Source organism: Protopterus annectens, chromosome 1.part1 (genome assembly GCF_019279795.1).
Source record: "Protopterus annectens isolate FY-2018-M chromosome 1.part1, PAN1.0, whole genome shotgun sequence".
Taxonomy (NCBI): domain Eukaryota; kingdom Metazoa; phylum Chordata; order Ceratodontiformes; family Protopteridae; genus Protopterus; species Protopterus annectens.
The window spans coordinates 967996641-968023252 of record NC_056726.1 but is presented as its reverse complement, the minus strand read 5'-3'; the positions used below and the strand labels follow the sequence as shown (position 1 = coordinate 968023252).

Here is a 26612-nt window from a genome sequence, read left to right as displayed (position 1 = left end):
TTATGGCCACACTCGGAGCATTTAGAGAAGATAGATTTGGGTTGGTCTGCCATCCCAATCTAACACAGAAGTTACTAAAACTAAAAGTAACTAAACAACAAAAATACACTCACAGGCCCAACACACACACACTACGCCAACAGCGAGGGGAGGGATAAAACTTTTAGATTAACTCTAAAAAGTAAATATATCAAAGGAGGAACCTACACTTTCACACAAAAAATCAATAACAACTTTAAAATTCTGAAATTTAACACTTAAACTAGCACTTAGCTTGAGAAACAAATCCAGTCACCATGAGCGGCAAACGAGATCTGAGGTCATGAGGGTAGAGCAGGGCATTATGGGTGAGGGGAGGGGCTGAGAGCTTGGATCCATAGCTGGAAAACCATGCCGGTTCGGATCCGATATCGGATCCATAACCCACAGGTTGCAGACAAATGAATCTCCTACTTCAGATCTAACAGTTTGGGCACATGGAAGGTGTACTGACAATTTGGAAGTTGGCTGGCTGTTACAACCTTGGCAAACTATAACTCATATAGCCAAGGCTACTGCAGCAGTGATCAATATGATGAACATCACAGGCTGTATGGGAGTCCTTGTATGAGATCTGTTTACAACACATGCAATTCACCTTTCTGAGAGAAATAAAACACAAGTACACTTTTTAGTCAAAAAATAAAAGGTTCCCAAAGTGGTACTTACCTGCCAACAAAGTCTAGCTGCAAGCCAACCACTGACACTGAAGACACTGCTGAAGTGAGATGTCTGGCTGAACTTTGCAATAGTAAGAAAGTTCTGAATTTTGGTGCCTATACATCATCTTTATACCCGTATGCCCTCATGCTTCAAATGATAAATTGTGTGTGTGGAAGACACCCAATTACTTTAGTATACTGGCCAGATGTCTAATATCCTTGGCAAGATGTGTTCCATATAGCTTTAATGTTAATGCAATAGTGTCCTAATGATGAACATCCCATGAAGTACCTCCCCCTGTAAGGCTACCACAACATCATGGCAAATACCTTGATAAACACCCTTGGCTTAGAAGAAAGAGCAACATAACAATACCTTTAATGGAAGTGCACTCCACCCACACTAAACAAAAAATTCAAGTATGGATTTTGAATAATGAAGGACCAAAAAGAAACAGTCATGTTCACAATACCACAGAGGTGCCTTAGGTAGTGTCATCATTTAGAACCTGATGGATGAGATGTACTCAAAAGTCTGAGAGTTATGGCACACAGGAGCCATTAATACCTTACGGTACCAAAAAAAAAAAGGCAAAAACTAAAATCCATAGCATCATTCCAATTAAAATATAGCATCTATGCCCCCTTTAAACAGCGAGTCTGGGGTTGTCCCAAATGCTGTGTAGATTCTGAGGAAAGGCTTAACAGCTCTAAGAAGTATTAGTGCTGTGTTTTTGAGATGGTCTTCCAAGCTGGCAAGAAAAACAGCATCCGAATTCAGAGAGGAAGGAAGGCTGTCAGTATAAAAATGCATTGGGGTGGGGGGCCTGAAGTCTGATCTAAAGGCTAATATCCAGTAAAAAAAAAATGTAACACATCCCCTGTACGCACAAGGCATTACATATCAGTCTTTTCATTTGGCCTTGAATGTACTGTACTTCCAAATCCACAGATGTAATGTGAAACATTAGGTGGCAGAAAATGGTGCATGTTTCTTTCTGGATTACAACAGAATCAAAGTTTTGCATATGTTTAAACCTACCTTTCATGCATTTGTCTACCAATTACAATATCTATAATCGTGTTCAGTGAAGTCAAGAGTATACCATAAACAAATATAAAAACAAGCAAATTATACAGTACATTATTTTATATTAAAACATATTTGATTAAAAAATCATCTGATTCTGTTGGCATATTTTGGCAAAGATGCTGCCATTAATATTTCATACAAATTTTAAATAAAATAACAATGATCCTGTTTACCATACTAACAGAAACAAACCAAAGAATTTCATCACTTTGTACTGTTGCTGAGTAAACGCTTTCATTCTGAACTGGCTCATGGAGCTTGTGGGTGCTATGAATTCAGTTTCTGAATTTCTGCAGTTTCATAGTGTCTTGTATGGCAATATTACCACGATTTTTTTAATCCTCATACTTTAAGCTGGACAAAGGAAACAGAGCCAAGTTCCAGCAAACAGTCTTAATCTGTTAAATGCAAGTAAAAGTGTGTTTATTTCTTTCGAAAAAATATCGGTCTTTTTGAAGGTTTGCTCTTGAGATGTCCAGCTGACCGCCTGATTTTCTTCCGTTCTTCATGATGCTGTTTTTCAGCATCTTGCCTTCTTACTTGCTCTGCAGACTGAAAGAAAAAGGTCAGTAAGTTAAACCTAATCCTTTATATGTATAATTAACATCATTTTATATTGTGCAGTAAAATCAGAAGCCAAAAAAGCTGCTTGTATATACCTTAAGAGTGACATATCTGGCTACTGTGGAATACCCACTAGAATACCCTTCCTCAAAACACAAAAAATACAAACTCCTGAAATAATTTACTCAAACATGTTGAAAGCTAAGATTTCTGATTTGTGGGAGGTCTTAGGTTCATAGGTATTTACTAGGCAAGTGGATATAACAGCCTTGCAGCTTGCAAAACTAAAGGGCATCTTTCATGAATCCAAACCACTAGTCAGCTCACACAGGGATGACTAAAAAGAGAAATTTGGGCACTAAGCCCTTCAGAACTTTCATGCCAACTGAGACAGGGAGGCTAACCCTGAGAGGATTATTGGTAGAAAAAGAAAAACATATGTTCACACCATGGCATAAAACAACCAAATACAAGGGGAATGGAGAGAGGAGCAGCTACTGCAGCAGTGATCATTCTAACATATACTGCTATGGTAAGTTTACTTCCACAATTGTACATTGTTCTTCATACTAATCACTGGTGTAGTAGCCTGAGCTACATGGGTAAATTACCATAGCTTAGAAAACCTGTGAAGTGGAAGGGCCCAGGAGCCAATGGGGAACGGACCAAATTGCTGTTGCTTCCAGAAAACTTAGTCCAACTCTTTCTAAAAAAATACAGATGAAGCCAAGGCCCTGATAGAATGAGTCTTGACCCTCCCTGTAATAATTTTGTTGTGCTGGGAAAAGCGGTTTCCACTGGCCACTGTTTAGAACATTGCTTGGACCTACAAAACAAATTATGTCCTGGCATTTACCGTGTCCTGCGGCTCGCTATTTAACTACAAGCAACCACTTTAAGTACGTGTTGATCACCCAGATGACAACTCTTTAATTTTTAAAGGTTAAACTCACTAGGTGATTATTGCAATGATAGAGGAACCCAGCAGCCCAAATTCTTTTTCCTCTTCATCCCACTCCTCATCTGTAACTCCATTTCCCTTACCACTCCACACTTTTCCCAGTTATATTTCTCCTCTCACCCCTTTGCCATAGCTCCTGTGTTTTGCTTTCTAGTACCCTGTCCCTTTTCCTTATTCCTTGGGTCTGTGTACTGCTGCATAGTATTTGCATGTTAAGGCAGTTACGGCTCACCTGTAAAGGGGAGGCTAATAGTTAACCTTCTGCTTTATTTTTTGCAGCCTGCATCTTAACTATTGTATTTTTTTCTGTTTTTAATTTACTCTTTAAAACCCACTTCTTTAGCTAATATATTCAAACTTTTCATACTGACTGACTGACTTTATTGGCTATTCCCAACCTGGGTATAAGCCCTGCTCTATTCACTCCCCTACCCTACCCCCAAATTCCAGCCACCTCCACTACACACACACAATTATCTTTACCCCATCACCTCATTACCCAATTACCCAAACACAAATACCTACCCACATCATCCAACTATCCTTTTTAACTCCTCCCACAGTTAAAGCTAATCTGCCACTCTCTCCCTATTACTAATCCACCAACTATCACTCCCAAACCCTACACTTAACTAAGACTACAATTCACACAAAGCTTATTAACATGCTAATAATACATATTGCTTCTCTAAACTATCAACCATTTCTCTTCTCACCTTTTACCATACCCACCTACACATAACTTCAAATTATGCAGCTACTGCTGCTTTTCACTATAACAACATTCAATCTCACTTCTCAATCTCCATCTCTATCCTCACCCAATCACCCACCAACTACTCATACTTTAAAATACTACCTCATCCCAATTACAAAACTCTTGCAGTCCATTATCTATACTGCCTCTAAATTATCTCGCTGTGGGAATGTTCATCCTAACCCCGGTCCAACAACTCCTTCAAAGATTCCCCTCCCTCAAGTGCCCTATCTCCCAAATAGCTTAAATCAACTCCCTAGGAAAACATCTGACCTACTGTTTCTAAATATAAACTGTATACGTATCTTCAACAAAATCCATGACCTACATGTCTGTCTCTCACTATACTTGCCAAACATAGTGATTATAACTGAGACTTGGTTAAAGCCACACATCAATGACAATTAAATTATTCCTCCAGGACGCAATATAGTAAGGAAGGATAGAAAGGATAAAAAAGGTGGTGGCATTGCTATATTATTTAAGAACCACCTCACAGTGCAGGTCTTAAGCATAAAATACCACTCTGTTGACAATGCGGACATATTGTTCACTCAACTGAAATTCAACTCCAAAAAAATAATAAATATAATTGGATGCAATATAACCCCCTGACAACAATATATCTACTCTAGAAAACCTACTCCATTGGTTGCGTTTATCTCTTCAAAATGAATGACTAGCCTTGTCTGCAAAGCTATGGAGTGGAACATCATGGAACTCAAAGAAAGACATTGGGGACCTACAGACACTGGATCCAACCCAATTCAGCTTTGTCAAGGGCAGATCATGCCTCTTGAATCTGGTCAATTTCTTTGAAACCGTCACCAAGGCCACAGATGAAGGGAAGGTAGTCCACACAGCCTACCTGGACCTCGCAAAAGCCTTCAACACAATACCCCACTCTGGCATCATAAAAAAAGCTCTCCAGCTTAAATATCAACCCCTACGTCATAAGATGGGTTGCAAACTGGCTCAAGGATAGAACCCACATGGTGAGAATTGCGGGAGCCATGTCAGACTCTAAACCAGTTACAAGTGATGTCCCACAAGGCTAAGTCCTGGGACCTCTCTTGTTCAGTATATATTTTTCTGAGGTACAGGCCGACACAGGAGGACTATGGCTGACCAAGTTCGCAGATGACTGCAAACTAGGTGCCATAATCAACTCTCCAGCTGACACAAGCATCCTCCAAAAGGGTCTCACAGAGAAGGATAACTGGTGCCAAAGCCATGGCCTAAAGCTAAACGCCAAAAAGTGTATAGTCATCCCCTTTGGGAAAAACAAAGTGCCCATAAATTACCACATAGGCGGTAATCCATTAAGTATGGAGGAAGTAATTAGGGACCTGGGGACCCAAGTTGATAGTAATCTCTCCTTTGACAACCACGTTGCCAAAGTGGTTAGAAAGATCTTCGATATAACCCACCTTATCAAGAAAGGATTCACATCTAGATCAAGGGAGGTCATTGTGCCCCTTTTCTCATTACTCATCCGGCCCATAATTGAATACAATGCCCCATTTGGGATGTACCTTACCAGACACCTGCAGCAACTGGAAAGACCCCAAAAGTACCTCATCAAGAGGATCAAGGGACTCAAACAGATGACCTATGCTGCTCGGTTAAAGAAACTCCAGCTCTACTCAGTTGCATACCGCCTACTTAGAGGCGAACTGTGCCTGACGTATAAAGCCATGTCCAACCCAGAACTAATGGACATGCTCCACCTCAAAAAATCCAAATCCCTTAGAGCTACGCGCTCGAGGGACTTGAACCTCAACACAGAAATTAATAGAACATGCTGGAGAGACAGATTTATAACCCAGAGGCTCCCAGCACTTTGGAATAGGATCCCAGTCCAGGTCAGGCAGAGCCCCTCACTGACTCTCTTCAAGAGGAATCTTGACGAGTGGATGGGAGATCGTAGGTTTACCCCGGGGATCACTTCTGTGTCACTACTAGACAGAGGCACATTAAACTAAACTAAAAAGGGCACAGTAAAACTCATTTAAAAGGGTGGCGAAAGCCAAACACACTCTGGCTAGGCTTATAAATGCCCTAGGGCAGATAGCCTAGTATCAACCTATGAAACCATCATTCTGGAAGATTTTAATATAGATTGGCTATCCTGTATCTCTCCCACCCCAACAAATCACATTAACCTCCATGGCTTTACCCAAGCCATCCAAACACCAACAGTTTGCCTCTAAGTAGCATCTTACCCTCACCAAGAATGATGCCACAATATGAAGACAAGATGATCAATTTCAACAATTGGCTTAAGTATTGGTGTCATTCAAAGGGGATCCAATGCCTTTCAGCCTGGGATGACATGCTCGACAAGCCACGATGCTTCGCTAGGGACGGCTTGCACCTGTCACTCCTGGGCTTTCGGATATTGGCAAAGGCTCTTGCTACCCCCATAGTGCCTTTTTTAGGCAAGGCTCAAAAGACAAACCCACCTCCATAGGTATCACAAGGGATAAGAAACTAAGAATAATGCTACTCAACGCCAGAAGTTTAAACCTCAAGATGCACGCACTCAAAGCTCTCCTTAGCATGGAGAACATCGGTATCTGTGCAGTAACAGAAACCTGGTTCAAGGCTCACGAGAGCACCCCAGCACTACCAGGTTATACCTCATACCATGCTTTTTGGCGCCAAAACTTGGACCAAACCACAAAAGGAGGGGGAGTATCAATATTCGTCAAAGATACCCACACCTCCAGGTTGTGGCACAGCACGAAGCATCAGAGACTATCCATGTGCAACTAACAGTGGGTAAAACTGCCTTCCAATTTATAGCCTGCTACAGACCACCCTCCTAAACCCAGGAACCCCAGTCGGCCTTCCTGAGAACACTGGAAAATATGAAGGTCTCTCCAAACACCATTATATTGGGCGACTTCAACTACCCAAACATAGACAGGGAGCATTACTCTCGCTCCAACACCCTAGCCCAAAGGTTCCTAGAATTTATAAACGCAAATGTTATGGAACAACTTGTTACCACTCCCACAAGAGGGGAAAACATACTGGACCTGATCATCACCAACATGGGGACTCTATGCTCCAGACCAGAAGTGTATCCCTCACTGGTAAGATCAGACCATAAACTAATCTCACTGGATATTCACATCCCGACCCCACCCCCTGCCCAGAAAACCACAGTGAAAAAAGTACAGTTTTGTACCTACCATAAATGTAGATGTTCGAGGATCCACATTGCTGCAGTCCTAACCATTGGGGTAGTCCGCTGTCCAGTCGGCCCGAATACCAAAGTATATGGCTGACGTCGGTCAAGGCATTAGACTGACGCCAGTACGCCAGGGTACTAATGCGCATGACCGACGCCATATCTTCAGTCTTTTCTTGCCCCAGATGTCAGAAGACCCTAAAAAGACAAGGCCCAAACCAAAACACCAAAAAGCCCTGCACCAAACTTATATACAATATATATATATATATATATATATACAGATGTACAATAATATACAGCAACTCACACCACCACCCCTAAACACAGAGGGGAAGGGAGGAATTGGACTGCAGCAATGTGGATCCTCGAACATCTACATTTATGGTAGGTACAAAACTGTACTATGTTCTTCATTCCACATTGCTGCAGTCCTAACCATTGGGTAGAATCCCAAAGCAGAGGTAAGGGAGGCTGGCAAATCATAAAGAAGCAGGAGCTGCCAACATGCCTTGCAAAATGGCTGTGGCAAAACCAGCCCTAGATTTAGAGTAGAGAGGAAGGTGGTAATGCTTAGAGAAAGTATGCACTGAACTCCAAGTAGCTGCCTCTAAAATATCCTTAGTTGCCACCCCCCTTAAAAAAGCTGTTGAAGTGGCAGTAGCCCTAGTGGAATGAGGCCTAATCCCAGCTGGAATCTCCTTGCCATGATGGGAATAACAAAAGAAATGCAAAACCCAATCCACTTAGAAATAGTTTGCTTAGACACAGGCTTGCCCTGAGAACTCAAAGCAAAAGAAACAAACAACTGCTGAGACTGCCTGAAATCCTTAGTCCTGCTTAAATAATAACGAACTGCCTATGTACATCTAAAGTGTGCAAAATCTTTTCCCCTTTATTTTGGGGATCTGCATAGAAAGTAGGCAAATGAATAGTTTGGTTTAAAGCCACACTAGAAACCACCTTGGGCATAAAGGAAGGATTAGTACGTAATGATACCCTATCCTTATGGAAAATCAGAAAGGGCTCTACTGCCATAAGGGCCTGCAACTCAGAAACCCTTCTTGCAGAAGTAATAGCCAACAAAAAAGCAGTCTTCCATGACAAATATTTTAAATCAGCAGTACCCGCAGGCTCAAAAGGTTGTAGAGTAAGTTTTTCCAACACAAAATTGAGATCCCAAGCAGGAGTAGGAGCTCTACGGGGGTCTTATATTCTTTGCCCCTCTGAGAAACTGCTTGAACAAAGGATGCGAAAACAATGGTGGGTCACAATCATAGTGAGCTGAAATTGCTGCAGCATGAATCTTAATGGAAGAGAAGGACAAACCTTTGTCCAATAACTCAGTAAGATATTGAAGAGCCACACTCAAATTAGGCTCAGAAATCTCCAAATTCCTTGCTGCACTCCAAAATAAAAATCTCTTCCATTTTTCTGCATACACTTTCCGTGTACTAGGTCTTCTAGCTTCCATAATCACATTTAAAACTTGTTGAGGAAGTTGAGACCGCTGTTTCTCAAAACAGAATATGCCATGCTGTTAGATGAAGAGAACGAAGCTTGACATTGAGCAGGTGGCCTTCTCTCTGAGACAAAAGGTGTGGAATCAAGGGTAAAGGCCATGGAGGCTTCTTTACTAGACTCCTCAGTAATGGGTACCAGTGCTGCCGAGGCCAATCTGGAGCTATTAAAATCATCCTTGGCTTGTCTTGTCTGACCTTTAGAAGCACCTTTGGAAGAAGAGGCAGAGGTGGAAACGCATACACATGAAGATTTTTCCAACTGAAAGAAAGAGCATCCACTTTCCAAGCTGTGTGATGTAACCTCTTTGTGCAAAACTTTGGCAGCTGGTGGTTTAGTGGAGAAGTTTAACAGATCTATGTCTGGAGTTCCCCAGGACACTGTCAACCTTTGAAATACATGAAGATCCAGTTTCCACTGTGGGGATCCATGATTTGTCTGCTTAACACATCTGCTAAGGAGTTCTGTGCTCCCGGCAGAAACCTTGCCTGAAGAGTTAGTTGCAAGCTGAGCGCAGTCTCCCATAAAATCATTGCTTGCCTGCACAATGGGTAAGAATGTGTTCCCCTTGTTTGTTGATGTACCACATGACAGTTGTGTTGTCTGTTAGAATCAACACCTGCCCTGGAAGAAGTAACTCCTTGAAAGCCATTAATGCAAACTGGACTGCTAACATCTCTTTCATGTTGATATGTAGATGCTGTAGTCTGACAGGCCACTTGTCTTGTATCCACTTTCCATTTAGATGAGCTCCCCAAGCAATGACTGAGGCATCTGTCGTTAGAATCTGACTCGCCTCTGGCCGGGTCACAGAGAGTCCCTTGTTTAGGTGACATTCCTGAGCCCACCACAAAAATTCCTTTTGAATGCAAGGTATTATTTGAATGACAGTGTCCAAATCCTGGCAGTGCTGTGTCCATACATTTTTTAGATACCATTGCAGCTTCCTCATATGCAGTTTGGCATTGGGAAGCACCAGAATACAAGATGCCATGAACCCTAATGCTTGAAGGACTGTCCTTGCAGTCAGCACGGACTGATGAGATAGTTGATGAAAGTAAAGGGATAGACTCTGTTGTTTGTCCGGGGTTAAAAAGGCCATCTGGGCTGCTGTATTCAGTCTCACACCCAGAAAGCCCATGTCTTGAGAGGGTACTAGACTGGACTTTATTTCGTTCACAGAATACCCTAGGCATCTTAGCACTGCTATAACATATTCCAGATGCTGTAGAAGGTCTTCCTTTTCTTGAGCCAGAATCAGGCAGTCGTCCAAGTAAGGATAGATTTGAATTCCTTTTAGTCTGAAGTAAGCTATCACTGGAGCCAGAACCTTTGTGAATACTCTGGGCAGTAGATAAGCCAAAGGGCAATGCAGAGAACTGATAATGAGAATTTCCAGCTCGAAAACGCAGATACTTCCTGCAACTTGGTCTTATAGGCACATGAAGGTAAGCTTCCTTGAGATCTAAAGTTACCATCCAGTGGTCTTTGCCCAGCAGAGGTAAAAGCTGTTGTAACGTCAACATCTTGAACTTGGGAATGTCCAGATAAGTGTTGAGGATAGATAAATCCAAAATTGGTCTCCACGTGTTCCCCTTCTTTGGTACTAGGAACAGGCGAGAATAAAATCCTAGGCCCCTTTCCGATACAGGGACTGGCTGAATGGCCCCTATTTGGAGTAACAGAGAAATTTGCTTGTGAGCCTCTTTCCTTTGTGTAGGAGGAACGTCTGGCATGCCTTTGAAAGGGGGCAATGTATGGAAATAAAACCTGTAACCGTGGTGAATGATATCCAACACCCATCTGTCTTGAGTAATTAAATCCCAATTTTCTTGAAAAGAGACAGTCTTCCTCCCAAAGGAGCTGCCAGACGAGAATCTACTGGCAGCTGAAAAGCAGGTCATTGGGTCTGTTTACGAAAGGACTGACCCCTGCCCTCACCAGAAGTCTGAGCAGGTGAACTCCCTGATCTAGGCCTAAAAGAACCTTGAGCTCTGCCCCTACCACGTCTAGACCTACCCCTAGACTGGGAATCATAAGCAGGATATGTCCATCCCTTAGTAGGCCAATTTCTACTAAACTTCGGTGGCTGCACCTGCAAAAAATCTTTAACAGTTTGCATAGACTTAGCTTTGTCCTCCATTTTCTTCAGGACTGCTTCCACAGGCGAACCAAACAACACATCAGACTGTAAAGGAGCATCCAAAATCCTTGTCTTAACATGCTCAGCTAAATTCTGATCCCTCAACCAGGCATGCCTGCGAAGAACAGAACTAGTGGCAGCCACCCTCGAGGAGGCCTGCACAGCATCAAAACCACATTGCAAAGAATGCTTACCCACTTGTTCAGACACATGAAGTAAATCCAGCAACTCTTTACACTCTATACCTTCCGCCAAAGCATCCACCTTAGATTTCAATTGTGAAAGGAGATAATTTTGATATTTTAGCATGTGAAACTGACAATTCAACGCTCTCATGGCTAGAGTGGAAGAAGTATACACTTTCTTTCCCCACCTATCCAAAGCCCGTGCCTCTTTATCAGTGGGAACAGGATTTTTAACCACAGAGGCCTTAACACCTTTAGGCCCCTGAGAAACAGTGTCTGGGTCCGCCCTAGGACTCTTAAACAAATACTTATGAGCTTCGGGCACCCTATAGTACCTATCAGGTTTAACAGGAGCAGGAGGCAAAGAGTCAGGGTTCAGGAAGCCTCTGCAAAACATCTTCCACCACATTCAACACAGGAGGTATAGCTAAGGGCCTATGTTGCGGTAAAATAAGAATTCCTAAGCCTTTTCCTGGAATCAGAGTAATCTTAGCCTTCCCATTTAAAGTGTTCCCTCATGGAATGCAGAGTCTCTGAAAATGAGAAATCCTCAGGAGGAGAAGCTGTAGGTGTGGAATCATCCACATCAGAATCAGAATAAGGAGGAAAGTCCTGTAATTCTTGCGAGAAGACTCAAGCCTCTGAATACTGTTCCAAACTCTCAAACTCAGGTTCCACCCTAGGCCTCTTATCAGGAGGGGGCATAGAGCCTCTAATCATAGTAATTAAATCTTCTGCCATTTTAAGCATATGTTTCTTAGGCACAGAACCTGAAGTGCTAGGAGAAACCCCCACTGTAGCTGAACTTGGCCTACCTCTGAAAGAAGTTTTGGCAACAGTAGGAGAAGCTCTAACTAACTTGGGAACAGAGGGAAGAACAGTTACCTGAGAAGTCCCTCAGCCTGGCCTACCTCCTGAGAGGGCACATCCTGTAACAATAAAGTGTCTGCCTGAGACTCCAAAGAAACTCCTGGCAAAACCTCTGGCTCCACAGAGCCTTCTAAAGAACCGACGTCCGGGACTGCCGGTTCATCAACCCTAGGCTTCGCTGTTTTGTCTTTGCGCTTCTTAGAAGCGAAGCGCCGGAGCATCCGACGGCATTTTGTAATTACAACGCTTCCCAAACACTAACCTGGCACAGTCTAACCTTCTCTTAATAGTGCGTTTATTAAATCTAGCACAAGAGCGGCAACCAACAACGCCCTGCTCAGGCCCTAAACAAGGTATACACAGAGTATGGTAATCCCTATGAGGTATCTGTTTCCCACAAGAAATACAGTTATTCACTTTTTCTGACATCCGGTTAAATACTGAGGCAAGAAAAAACCAAAATGCTCCCCAACGGGGTACTTAGCCAACTTTGATTCGGTCTGAAACTCCGACTTCGGAAATATTTCAGAACGCCAACCTGCACTCGCAAGAACTGCTTCTGCATCGGACCATGCGGCAAAAAAGACTGAAGATATGGCGTCGGTCATGCGCATTAGTACCCTGACGTACTGACGTCAGTCTAATGCGCCTTGACCGACGTCAGCCATATACTTTGGTATTCGGGCCGACTGGACAGCGGACTACCCCAATGGTTAGGACTGCGGCAATGTGGAATGAAGAACATCTTCTCTAAAGCAAATTTCACACTCCTCAAAACCGAGGTGGAATCCTTCAAAGCCCCCGGGCCTGTGGAAAATATGGCCCAGACCGCAGAATCCTTTATAAACGCATTCTATGAACACCTTCAGGAATGCATGGATCATGCAATCCCAAATTAAACCAAGACCCAATCCTCCAAAGGCAGAAGTCCTGTCTGGTGGACCCCAGCCATAAACAAACTATACAATAGAAGGAGGAAGCTACTACATGACAGAGCAAAATCCCAAAAAGGGAAGGCATCTCTGATCAGTATTAGCAAAAAACTACGGGTACTCAATAAATCGTCTAAGGCCAGCTTCGAGAGAAAAATTGCACAGGACACTAAGGATAATCACAAGGCTTTCTTTAGTTATGTTAGGAACCTGGGTGGGAATTCCCAGATATGCTCAGAATTAGTCCAAAATGACAAAAAATACACCAAACCCACAGACATTGCCAACATCCTAGCTGACAGGTTCAGCGCAAACTTCTCCCCCCCCATCCCCACCAAAAGGGCAAATATCTATCCCAGCAGAGTGCTGTCCTCCTGACATCTCAGATGCTCAGGTAAGAGCCGCCCTCTCCAAAGCAAAAAACACAGCATCAATGGGACCAGATGGTGTCCCGGGCTGCATCCTACATGAACTCCAAGAAGAGCTAAACCCAAACATAAAACTACTGTTCAATCTCAGCCTTACTACAGGATATGTACCCAAAGAGTGGCGTACAGCAACAGTGGTCCCTCTCCACAATGGTGGTGCCTCAACGGATCCTGGAAACTATCGCCCCATAAGCCTGACTAGCTTGGTCTGCAATGCTATGGAAAGGATCATCATGGACCTCATAAATAAAGATACTGGGGACCTACAGACACTGGATCCTACCCAGTTCGGCTTTGTTAAGGGCAGATCCTGCCTCTTAAACCTGGCTGATTTCTTTGAAACTGTCACCAAGGCCATTGATGAGGGGAAGGTGGTCCACACAGCCTACCTGGACCTCACAAAAGCCTTCGATACAATACCCCACTCAGGCATTATAGATAAGCTCACCAGCTTAAATATAAACCCCTATGTCACTAGATGGGTTGCAAACTGGCTCAAGGACAGAACCCACATGGTTAGAATTGCTGGAGCCATGTCAGACTCCAAACCAGTTACAAGTGGCATCCCACAAGGCTCAGTCCTGGGACCTCTCTTGTTCGGTATATATTTCTCGGAGGTACAGGCCAACACGGAAGGACTGTGGCTGACCAAGTTTGCAGATGACTGCAAACTGGGTGCCATAATCGACTCTCCAGCCGACACAAGCATCCTCCAAAAGGGCCTCATAGAAACAGACAACTGGTGCCAGAGCCATGGCCTCAAGCTAAACGCCAAAAAGTGTATAGTCATCCCCTTTGGCAAAAACAAAGTGCCCACAAATTACCACATAGGTGGTAATCCATTAAGTACAGAAGAAGTAATTAGGGACCTGGGGACCCAAGTTGATAGCAAGCTCTCATTTGACAACCACGTGGCCAAAGTGGTTAGAAAAACATTTTATACAGCCCACCTAATCATGAAGGGATTCACATCTAGATCAGGGGAGGTCACTGTGCCTCTTTACTCATCCCTCATCAGGCCCATAATTGAGTACAATGCCCCTTTTGGGATGTACCGTACCAGACACCTGCTACAACTGGAAAGACCCCAAAAGTACCTCACCAAGAGGATCAAAGGGCTCAAACAGATGCCATATGCTGCCCGGTTAAAGAAACTCCAGCTCTACTCAGTGGCATACCGCCTGCTCAGAGACGATCTGTGCCTGACGTATAAAGCAATGTCCAACCCGGAATTAATGGACATGCTGCACCTCAGAAAATCCAAATCCCATCGAGCCATGCGCTCGAGAGACTTGAACCTCAGCACTGAAATAAATAGGACATGCTGGAGGGACAGATTCATAACCCAGAGGCTCCCTTTACTCTGGAATAAAATCCCAGTCCAGGTTAGGCAGAGTCCCTCATTGACTCTCTTCAAGGGGAATCTTGATGAGTGGATGGGAGATCGTAGGTTTACCCCGGGTATCACTTCTGTGTCACTGTTAGACAGAGGCACAGTATACTAACCTCGAAAAAGGGCATAGCAAAATTAATTTAAAATGGGTGGCGAAAGCCAAACACACTCTGGCTAGGCTTATAAATGTCCTAGGGCAGATAGCCTAGTATGAACCTATGAACCTATAAGAATTGACAAGGAAAATAACAGGGAATCAATCCTTGACTGGAAGGTCTAAGTGACCATCTGCCAACCTTCCTTCTATGACAACATAATCATAATCCCAAAGGTACTTTCTACCAATTCATCAGAAGTAAAAAGAACTTTAACCCCATCAGTTTCACCACAGAACTAAAACATTGCAACTGGGCAACCCTGAAATACCTAGAATTAAATGAGGTAGTTACTTACTTTAATATAACTTTTTAAATGTATTAAATCTTCATGCCCCTCCCAGAACCATAAGAACCAGATCCATTCCCACTCCATGGCTTACTAAAGAAACCAAATTCCTCCTCAAAGCCAGAGATAAAGCATGGGATCATTGGAATACTGTTACGTCCTCAGCTGCAAAACAAAAATATCAGGAGCTCAGGAATAAAGCTGATAAACTAGTAAAAATTAACAAGATTAATTACTATGCCAGCCTTCAAATCAAGCACCAAAATGACCCTCAAATACTTTGGGAGCCATTAACAAATTACTGCTACCAGGCAAAACTGGTACTCCCTCTCCCACTCTAGTTAATAACTCAGACAGCATTGCCACTCGATTTAACAAATTCCTTACTGAGACAATACTGACCCCTAGCCAACCAACAGAAAAATCAACACACACACCCAGCCTCTGAAGCCACCACTACTCACACAAAGAATAGCTCCTTCCAATTCCAGCCTGTCTCTACAGATAGGATAAAAAATGACCTTGAAGAACTAAAGCCCACTACTCTACCTGCTGACAAATTACCAGGGGAATTCCTGAAAACTGATGACGCAGTGGCCTACCCTATAGCAATACTAATTAATTGATCCCTTTCAGAAGCCACTGTCCCTGAAATTTGGAAAATATCTCACATAATCCCCCTGCATAGAGGAGGTAACTCCACAGAACTCACAAACTACTGACCTACAGCAATTCTATTCCCTCTAGCAAAAATCCTTGAAAAGTGTGAATACTTCCAAATGATAAGACTACTTGCATACACACAAACTCCTGTCAAACACTCAGCATGGCTTCCGACCCTTCCTTAGTACCACCACTACCCTATTGTCCTTCTCCAATACAGTAAACTCTCATAGAAACATTGGTCAATTTGTTTCTACCATCTTTCTCAACCTCTCAAAGGCCTTTGACATGGTTAGACATGACATTCTTATCAAAGAACTATCCAAATTAGCACTCTCCCAACCCTCCATATCCTGGTTCCAAAGTTAACTAGTCAGCCGTCAGCAAGTTGTTCTGTGGAAACAAGAACTCTCCCACCTTCTTCCAGTCACTCTTGGTGTAACCCAGAGTTTCATCTTAGGCCTGCTGCTGTTCACCTTCTGTACCACTAATCTCCATTCTTCCACACCCAAGGCATCTGTCATCCAATATGCAGATGATTCAATGTTAATTTTTGCAGCTTCCTCACTACAGGAACTTCGCACATTAACTCAAGAATCTTTCCTCTCTACTGAAACATGGCTATCCAATATCCAACTTATTCTAAATCCAGCTAAAACCAAACTTCTGTTCTTCAAACCTACTATAGTTCCTCCTCAACTACCACCTTTAATATCATGTCCAGTAACAAAACTCCTCTCTCACCCACAGAGCACACCAAACTCCTGGGTGTAGAGATTGAGAACAATCTAAAATTTGATATTCACATTTCCCAGACCATCAAGAAAGTCCACAAAAAACTAGCTACCCTCTATATAAATAGAGAATTCCTTATCCAAGAAACAAAAGCTACCACAGCCCCCACACACCTTATTTCTATCCTCCTCTATGCCTCACCTATTTTTACCAACCTTAGAAAAGCAGACCTAGCTAAGCTTGACTCCTGCTACAACAAAATCACTAGATACACCTCTGACTCCCCATTTAGATCTCACCACTGCTTATCCTTGAAACAGCTCAATTGGCTGGAACTTCCCCAACTCTTTTATTATAATTAACTGTCTCTGGCCCATAAAATTCTGTATCAACCAGAAAAAAAACCTACATTACAAAACCTACTTCACCTCTACACCAATAACAGGACTCTTCACTTCAGTAACAAAGTTATTCTCACAGTAACTAAGTCTAATAATACAGCAGGGGGCTCCCTCTTCTCTAATTATGTATCTAAAATCTGGAACACTGTACCCAGTCACATACCTACGATCGCTTCCTTCACACAGTTTAAGAACTCATTAAAAATGCATCTCATTAACAACTGGCTATGCTCTTGCACTATACCAGGTTAGACCCTCTGCTGTGTTAGATGTCCACCATTCTTTTCTCACCCATCCAGATGTATGGATAGGTCTAGGTTCTAAGATTAAATATAAACATACAATATAATAAAAATGTACTGAAGTTCTGATCTAGACACTAATTAATCTTTATGAAGCTGATGTTTTACACGTCTCTTCAACAATGACGTTTTTTTTGACTAAAGAATCTAGTACTACTGTATTATTACTCTGTTTTACTAATTGTGTCTACTATGTCTGTTCATACTACTTGATTTAGAACTCACTGCATTTTGAATGTAATTTCTCTTTGCAAACTTTGTATTATACTACACTACATGTTATTGTTGTGTTTGGAGCTTTTCTCCTCGGGCCTCCACTGAAAATGGACCTATGTCTAGTGGACTATCCTGGTTAACAAATGTAAAATAAAATATATAAATAAATGCCTGAGACAACCATATGGAAACAGCCTGCTTTAGCACAGGTTGTCCCTTCTTCTCATCTAAGTTCTAAAAAAAACGTTCTGTCAAGATAGTACCAGAGTGGTCTGTGGTCATCCATGGTATGAAGTATCCTTTCTGCATTATTCTTGGGTTTCTGAAAGAACACAGGGGGATGGATAGAATGGCTTAAAGTAAACTCTGATTCTGCTTTTGGCATAAAAGGATTAGTTCACAATGAAACTATGTCTCTGCGGAAGATGATATAAAGTTGACCCACCATAAGAGCTTGCAACTCAGATACTCTTCTTTTAGAGGTCAGAGCAAGTAGCAAAAGTTTTCCTTGTTGAGAACCTGTCAGCCAGATAAGCTGGCTCATACTGAGCAAGTGTTGGCTTCTCCAACACAAAATTAAGATCTCAAGGAGGAGACATTGGTTTTCTGGGAGGCATCTTATGCAGCACTCCTTTCAAAGACATTTTCACATGAGATTGCACTGAAAGAGTGTCATATGTGCTGAAATGGCTGAATAATGAATCTTGATAGAGGAGTTAGACAAGCCACAGGATTTTAACTCACATGAATACTGTAAAACCAGACAGATACTAGCCCTGAATGGGTACTTGTTTTGTTTTCATCAACTAAAAAAGGCTTTCTTTCCTCCATTAATACCTGCTGCAAATTCTCAGAAAATAGGTGCCTAAAGGTATTAAGATACAGTCATCCAATGTGGTCAGCTGTAGTTGTTATGGGTCAGGATGCATCAAACACCTTCTGATCTTGTGTGAGTAAATCCAGTCCATGAGGATATTTATAGAAATTGCTCTTGGCCAATTCCAAAAGAAGGGAGAACCACTGTTGCCTGGGCCAGAAGGGAGTCATCACTATGATCTCGGAGGAGCCCTTCTGAATCATCAGAAGTACCCTGGATATCAGTGGAAAGGATTGAAAAACATACAGGAACATTCCTGTCCAAGGAAAAGAAAATGCATCTGCCTTCCAGGCCTTCTTGCATGGAGTCCTGGAACTGAATTTTGTCAGTGGATTGTTTACACAGGAGGCAAAACAGTCTACCTGTCGAATTCCTCAAAGGAGCGTCAAATCTTGAAAGACTCCTTTATACAATTTTTACTGGTGACAGTCTGCCTTTCTCCTGGTCAGCTTGTCTACTACACAATTGTGCTCTGATGGAATGTAAGATATATGCAGAATGAGATTGTACTGTAAAACTATGTCCCATGCAAATATAGCTAGTGTGCAAAAGGGGTAAGATATTTATGTACCACATCACTGTGGTATTGTCTATAACTTAGAGTCCTGTGGAGCACAAATGATTCAGAGAGTTGAAAGAGTTGATAAGAGTCAGCGTCTCACGTTAATCTTCTTTTGTCTATCTTTCTTGTCCCAGAGACTCTGAACTTTTATTCCACTTGATATTGCTCCCCAAGTAAAGCCTGGGGTGCCTGTAGTGACTGACTACTTTGGAGCAAGAGTGGAGAATGGGAAACTTGGATTTATGGATTTCTGATATCTCCACAAAGTGAATTCTCTTTTCAAAAATCCCAGAAATGCAATAAAAAAAATAATGGGTGCTGATGCTTGGACCAAAAAGACTTTAGACACCACTATATTTTTATTATGTGGAGTCTTGCAAAAGGTATCATGAGAATCATAGATGCCATGAAACCCAGAATTCTACACTATTCCCACTGTGATAGAAATGCAAGTTAAAAGTCCCTGGTATAAATCTAATTTTTTTTTTTGTGGAAGAAATGCGCTTTTTCTTTTGGTGTCTTGCAGGCAACTCAGAAACACAATCCTGTTTGGAAGAGTCAAAAAAGACTTCTGTATGTCCTCTTGGAATCCCAGACTATGTAAGAGATCTCTTAACAAGGTGAGACATTCCTGACACTTTGGAAAATACTCTGTAAAGATAAGCAAATTGTCTAAATATAGACAATGTGGACATCCTGTAGCCTGCAATGGAGTAAGACAGGAGACGCACATTTTGTGAACACTCACTGAGCAGTAGATAGTCCAAGGAGTAAGGCAGACTACTGAAAATGTGATCCAGACACACAAAAATGCAAGAAACACCTGAAATCTGGATGGATAACAATGGGATAAGCATCTTTTAAATCTAAGGTTACTAAAAAAACTGAAATGAGGAACTAGGGGTAACAAGTTGTGAAGTGAAAGTATTTTGAACTTGGGCACTAAACTGGTTTAGGAAAGAAAGACACATAAGTGGTCTCTATCCATTCTCTTTCTTTGCCACTAAAAACATTCTTGAATAAAATCCTTTCCCCAACTGAGAAGGAGAAGCAGTTTCTATTACCTCCTGAGGCAGCATAATATGTAGGGTAAGAGTGAACACAGGGATTTGGTCTGGTGGATGAGGAGGAATTTCCTACCAGTGCCATAGCTAACCTAGATAGTACACGTTCAGTATCCATCTGTCTGAAACAATCTGCTGCCAAAGAGAGAAATGGAGATTCAAACTTTCTGGAAGAGGTAAGGGACTGCCAGGGTAGAAGGAGGATCAAGGTCCAGTCTGCCTTGTTTTACTGTCTTTTGTTCAGGGGGAGGTAAAGGTCTGCCAGAGTGGGAGAAAGGGGGAAAAGGTCCCTTATATAGTTATTCTGTTATGTTTACTGTCCTTTGTTCTGGAGGGGAGTCCTGCTTTCTTTCTGGAATCTTCCTGCCACTGCTTTTTATACATCAGCTTACCAGCATTTTGTTGAGACTGTTTATTTTGTTTCTTGCCAAAACTGGACAAGTGAGCAAAAAATCCCTTGGAGAACATAGAGAAGGAGTACTGAAAAAAAATTGGTGAGATTCCCTGAACTGGCTTACGTTTTTCATCTCTGCAGCAGACAGTCCAAAACTAAATCTCTAGCCAAAGGAAAGTTCAAAATTTCATTTTTGATATTTTGAAAATGCAGCCAAGCAACCCTCCTCAATAAAATATACAAATTGCCACAGCCCTGGAGGCAGTACCTGGAGTTATGAACACACTTCAAACAATGAATAGTGAAACAGAAGAAACTAGACTACACAAAGCAGCTTTTTCCTCTCAAGAGGAACCTGCAGCCAAAACATTCCTAATATCTACACAATGTGTATGAGCCTTAACGTGTGAGCCTGACAAGTCAGAATTCTAAAAAATCAAAGCTACAGAAGCATACACTTTGCCCCAAATTTATCAATAACTTTATCATCCTTGTCAGAAGGAGAAGGATTAGAGTTTACCATCCTTGTCAGAAGGAGAAGGATTAGAATTAAAATGTTTGGCAGCAGCTGGACTGACTAAAGCTATAGCCTCTGTGTCAGGTCTGGGATGAGTGTATAAAAAGTTGAAAGACTGAGGAACTTTGTACAGTCCATCTGTTTTCTTAGGGGCAGCAGGCTGGGTGTCAGGAAAACCACAGGCTATGACAAACACATCCTCAGTGCTGACAGCACTGGGGGGATGGGTGAGGGTTCTGAAAATTCCAGTAGTAGCAAGTCACAGTATTTTCTATGAGACTGAGAAACATTAGTGTTTTTCCAATGAAAACACTGGCTTACTCTGGAAGCAGTCTCAGAGAAAGTGAATCCCTCACAGAAAGATCCAGATACCACACTGTCCTCAGAGTGTGAATCACAAACCTGGGGAGAAAAATCTACATTTGTCCCTTCACATTCCCTTTCAGATTCCACATCTTGAACCTCTCCATTGAAAGATTAATCACTTTTCCTTTTACCAGAAACTATCTCAAAAGAAGGATCACTGGCCTGCACAAGCCCCAGAGCAAAGGCCAATAAATTACTCTTGTTCAGAGAAACAGACAACCAAACAGAACTGGTATTGTCAGCAACAGCTTCCCTAGCGATACCCACAGCATTCTGGCTAGGCAGGGACACAATCCACCCCCATTCTCCTATGACTACAGAAGTGTCTTCTCTCTTGTTCACTAAGGGGACCACAACAGTTGCAAAGGACAGGGATAACACCTCTGGTCAATGGTGACTGTATGGAGAACACCACAGTGATCGGAGAAAAAGATTAGTGGTTTGAGGATTTAGCTTTGGCCACAACAGAGTCATCCACTTGTGGCTGTGACAAATTACCAGCCTGTTGTGATGCCAAAGGCTGCTTAGTTAACCTTTTCTTTAGGTAGCAGGAAGAAGGTCCAACTGACGGATGACTAGCTTGTTCCATGGTCAAGCTGAAAATTATGCTTGTCCACCCCCCCCCCTCCGAGGAAACTTAGCAGCAAGTCTATAAAACTGAAAAGTAATAAAAAGAAAAATAAATGTCACCTTTCCCCACAAAAACACAGTAAAAAGAACTTTAATCACTTTCCCCAGCTCCCAAAAAGTAAAATAATCGTGGTTATAGTTTTTAAATAACTTTTAACTTCTTCCTACAAAAGTAAAGTGTTCTGTTTTGTTTTTGTAGTGAAAAAGCAAATGAAAGGAACGAGACAGTCCATAAACATGCTTTGCTGTAGCTTAAAAGTAACAGCTGTTTTTTCATAAAAATTTTGTTTATACAACAGTAAAAGTAAAGTCCTCCTCCTTCCGAAGGGGACTTTTCTGCTGAGGAATGAAAAAGTGTTAGCAAACTGTCAATCCTATAAAGCATGAAGAGGAGTGCTGCTCTCAGCGGCAGGAAGGCTCTGAAGGGCTTTGTGCCCAAATTTGCCTTTTTAGTTGACTTAACTCAAGCTAACGGCTTGGGCACATGGAAGCTGCCCTGAAGCATTGAAAGGTTGCCAGCTGTTATATCTTATGGGGATATAACCTGTACAGCTTAGGCTACTGCAGCAATGATCAACATGAAGAACATCTTAAACTTACAAACATGAAGTGTATTGAAAATGGGCTTAAATTAAATGTTCACAGGCAAACCATCCCCCAGCATATAGCATTGACAATATCCCACTTCAAAATGAAAACATAGTTAATGGCGTGGGAACCTGGATTAATCATTCTTTCTTCTTTGGTGACCATGTAGCAACAGTTACCAGAAAATACTTTTATTGGGCACAGATGATCACCAAGATCAAAAGAGGTTGTTGTCCCCTTGTATTCAGCTCTGATCAGACAAATTATAGAATAAAATGCCCCCTTTGGGATGCACCTCACCAAACAAACAGTTGGAAAAACACCAGAGTTTCCTATTAAGCAAGATCATAGGCTTAAAATACCTAGGCTTCTAGAAGACTATAAGCATTGTCCTTCTTTTCTGTATTTTACAAACTCCTCAGAAGAGACCTGTGCCTTGACGTCTGCGCAATCAGGGATCAAGTAGTCCAGGATCTTTTGCATCTTCACAATTCAAAGTCCTAGAAATACAACAGAACTAGACTTGCTTCAGCAGATCAATAAAACAAGATGGAGAGAGAGATTTGTTACTCAGTATTCTCCCTCATCTTTGTAAAAACCCCACCTGCCGATAAAGCGGTGTAATACACTATCTTCCCTCAAACAGGACATAGATAACTGGATGGGTATCCTTAAATTTACTCACAGCATGACTGGTGTAGCCCTACTTGAGAAGGGGAGCAAAATCTAGGATGGGAGCTGGCAAGGCTTAAAGGTTGCACGACTCAGCAGCCTTGAAATTTCCTATGACTCCTATAAGGAAGAAACAGAATCTATTGGAACGCTGCCAAATGGCTGTCCAAAGTGAGGAAAAGTGGTAAAAGATTATCATGGGAGATGGATTTTTCTTACTGCCCTTTCAGAACTTATTTAGAAAATTGACGGTGGATGGCTGAAGATACAGAAAATAATCTCTTTTACTAATAGCAATAGCAGCTTTAGTTAAGATTATTAGGTGACCAAGTTTCAGAACACCTTCTAGAGATGATCATGCTTCAACATCAGTTCACTAATCGAAAGTATAACCCAAAATCATGTGCAAGATTTCACTCTCCTCTTGTGGTTGGGGAAATTGACCAAAAAAACTGAGAAAGACATTACGACTATTGACATCATCTATGTGAAGATAACAAATACAACCAGTCTGTAACAGTACATCAAAGAAAAGGAAAGGGTTGCAATCTTTGTTATAAATTGATACAGTAAAATAATTGGAAAAAAAAATTGGAAAACCTAACTGCAACATGATAGGTTTATTTTTTTCTGTTATTTTCAAATGTTGAATAACTGGTATAAGATTACAGTCAACAGAGAGCCTGACAGACTCCAGATTTTATGGGGAAGAGAAAGTACAGTTGTGTACACTTACCATAAATGTAGATGCTCGAGTGTATTCACTGTTGCAGTCATTACATTAGGGTAATCTACTGGCAGGTTGCCCTCAGTCAGCCTGAATTCCAAAGTCTTGTGTCCTGCGTCGGTTGCTGTCTTCTCTTCCATGACGTCAGGTCATCAGGGGTATAAAACATGCAGCCGACGCCATTTTCTTTCGTTTTTCTTGCCCCCGATGTCAGGTGTCCCCAGAAAGGTAGCAATATTCTAAATATATATATATATATATATATATATATACATGCATCAATATAAACTTTACCTTCATCTACAAGCAAATACACCACATAGGTTGTAGAAGACAGAGAAGGAAATATAAACTATAGAATGACAGGGGGATGGCGGGAGGGTAACCTGGACTGCAACAGTGAATACACTCGAACATCTACATTTATAGTAAGTGTACACAACTGTACTATGTTCTTTGGGTTTCACTATTGCAGTCATTACATTTGGGTAGAAACTCAAAACTATGGTTGGGAGGCTGGAGCTAAGCAGCATTAGGTGAGGCTATAAGGCCCTGCAGCACTGCAGTGGCAAAGCCTGCCCTGGACTTAGAGTAGAGAGATAAATGGTAATGCTTTGTAAAGGTGTGAACAGAACTCCAAGTTGCAGCCTCTAGAATGTCCTTGGTTGGTACTCCTCTGAGAAAGGTTGCTGAAGTAGCTGCACCCCTGGTGGAGTGAGACCTAATGCCCTTGGCCACAGGTTTGGCATGGTGTAAGTAGCAGAAACAGATGCAATGGCTTATCCACTTTGAAATTGTCTGCTTTGAAATAGCCTTTCCTTCTGATCCTGCAGCATATGACACTAGTAATTGCTCAGTTTTTCTTAGAGCTTTAGTCCTGCTCAAGTAGAATCTTAGCTGTATGTGTATGTCCAAGGAATGCAGAATTCTTCCCCCTTTGTTCTGCGGATTTGGATAAAAAGTTGGCAGATGAATTATTTGGTTAAGAGCCACACTGGAAATTACCTTAGGCATAAAAGTAGGATTTGTCCTCAGAGACACTCTGTCTGGGTAAAATATGATAAAAGGCTCTACAGCCATGAGGGCCTGTAGCTCTGAAACTCTTCTTGCCGAAGTAATTGCTAGTAGCAGAGCTGTCCTCCATGATAAGAACTTTATATCAGTGGTAGCAGCTGGTTCAAATGGAGGCAGGGTAAGCTTTCCCAACACATAACTGAGGTCCCATGCAGGTAATGGTGATCTTCTAGAAGGCCTTAAATTTTTGGCTCCTCTAAGATACTGCTTTAGTAAAGGATGAGAAAAGATTGGTGGCTCTGTATTGTAATGAGCCGAAATGGCAGAGGCATGGATTTTGATTGATGAGAAAGATAGGCCTTTGTCAAGCATCTTAGTTAAGTATTGTAATATCTGAGGAATATACGGTTCTGCTGTATCAGTTCCTTGTGCTCGATTCTAAGCACAGAATCACTTCCATTTGTCAGCATAAGATTTTCTAGTACTAGGCCTTCTGGCTTCCAAAATGACATCCATCACAGCTTTACTCAGAGGTGTTGTCTGTATGATTACAGGATTAGCCATGCTGCCAGGTTCAGAGTCTGTAGTTGATTGTGCAGGATCTGATTGTTTTGCTGGGACAGTAGTTGTGGTTTTTGAGGCAAGGTCCATGCTGGGTATTGAGACAAGTTCCTTAGGACTGGGAACCAGTATTGGTGGGGCAGGTCCGGGGCAATTAATATAATCTTTGGCTTCTCTTGTCTGACTTTTAGGAGGACCTTGGGTAGAAGAGGCAGAGGAGGAAAGGCGTAAACTGATAGGTTTTTCCAACTGAAGGATAGGGTGTCCACTTTCCATGCTTGTCTATGATAAGTCCTTGTGCAGAATCTTTTCAGATGATAATTTTGAGGAGCGGCAAATAGGTCTATGTCTGGGCTCCCCCATTTCTCTGCTATCATGCTGAAGACATGTGGATTTAGTTTCCACTCGTGAGGATCCATAAGGTTTCTGCTTAAATTGTCTGTCAAGAGTATTTTGTTTTCCTGGCAGGAATTGAACTTGAAGATTTATTTGGTAGGTCAAAGCTGTGTCCCACAGTGCCATGGCTAATCTGCAAAGGGGGTATGAGTGTGTGCCCCCTTGCTTGTTTATATACCACATGACTGTGGTGTTGTCCGTCTTTATCAGTAGTTGTCCTGGATGAAGTAAGTCCTTGAAGGCTGTTAGGGCATTTTGAACAGCTAGCATCTCTTTCTGGTTGATATGTAGATGCATTTGATTTGGTGCCCATATGCCCTGAATGCATCTTCCTGCCATGTGGGCCCCCCAGGCATAATCTGATGCGTCTGTTGTTAAGGTTTGGCTGGCAGGGTGTAGAGTGAAGGGCTGTCCCATGTTCTGGTTACAGGCCTTTACCCACCATAGAAACTCCTGTTGCAGGCAGGGGATGAGAGGAATCATTGTTTCCAGACTGTGTGAATGTTGACTCCATAAACTTTTTAGGTACCATTGAAGTTTCCTCATATGCAGTCTTGCATATGGAATTAGTAGGATGCAGGATGCCATGAAGCCCAGAGCCTGCAGAATCTGTCTTGCAGAAGACTGGGTTTTTGTTGCCATCAGTTTGAAGTAAGTAGTCAGTTGCCTTTGCTTCTCTGGTGTGAGGTAAGCCATCTGGGCAGTTGTATTCAACCTTGCACCCAGGAATGTTATC

General features: G+C 42.1%; 1 protein-coding gene across 1 annotated transcript in view; it reads right to left on the bottom strand.

Annotated features, from left to right (window-relative positions):
• Positions 1 to 1833: 1833 nt before the first annotated feature.
• NOL10 (nucleolar protein 10) overlaps positions 1834 to 26612 on the bottom strand; it is a 1716803-nt gene continuing 1692024 nt past the window's right edge. The window contains exon 21 of the mRNA XM_044079305.1: positions 1834 to 2346. Coding sequence (XP_043935240.1) covers positions 2218 to 2346 — 129 coding nt within the window. The 3' untranslated portion in view covers positions 1834 to 2217. The remainder of the gene's footprint in view (positions 2347 to 26612) is intronic.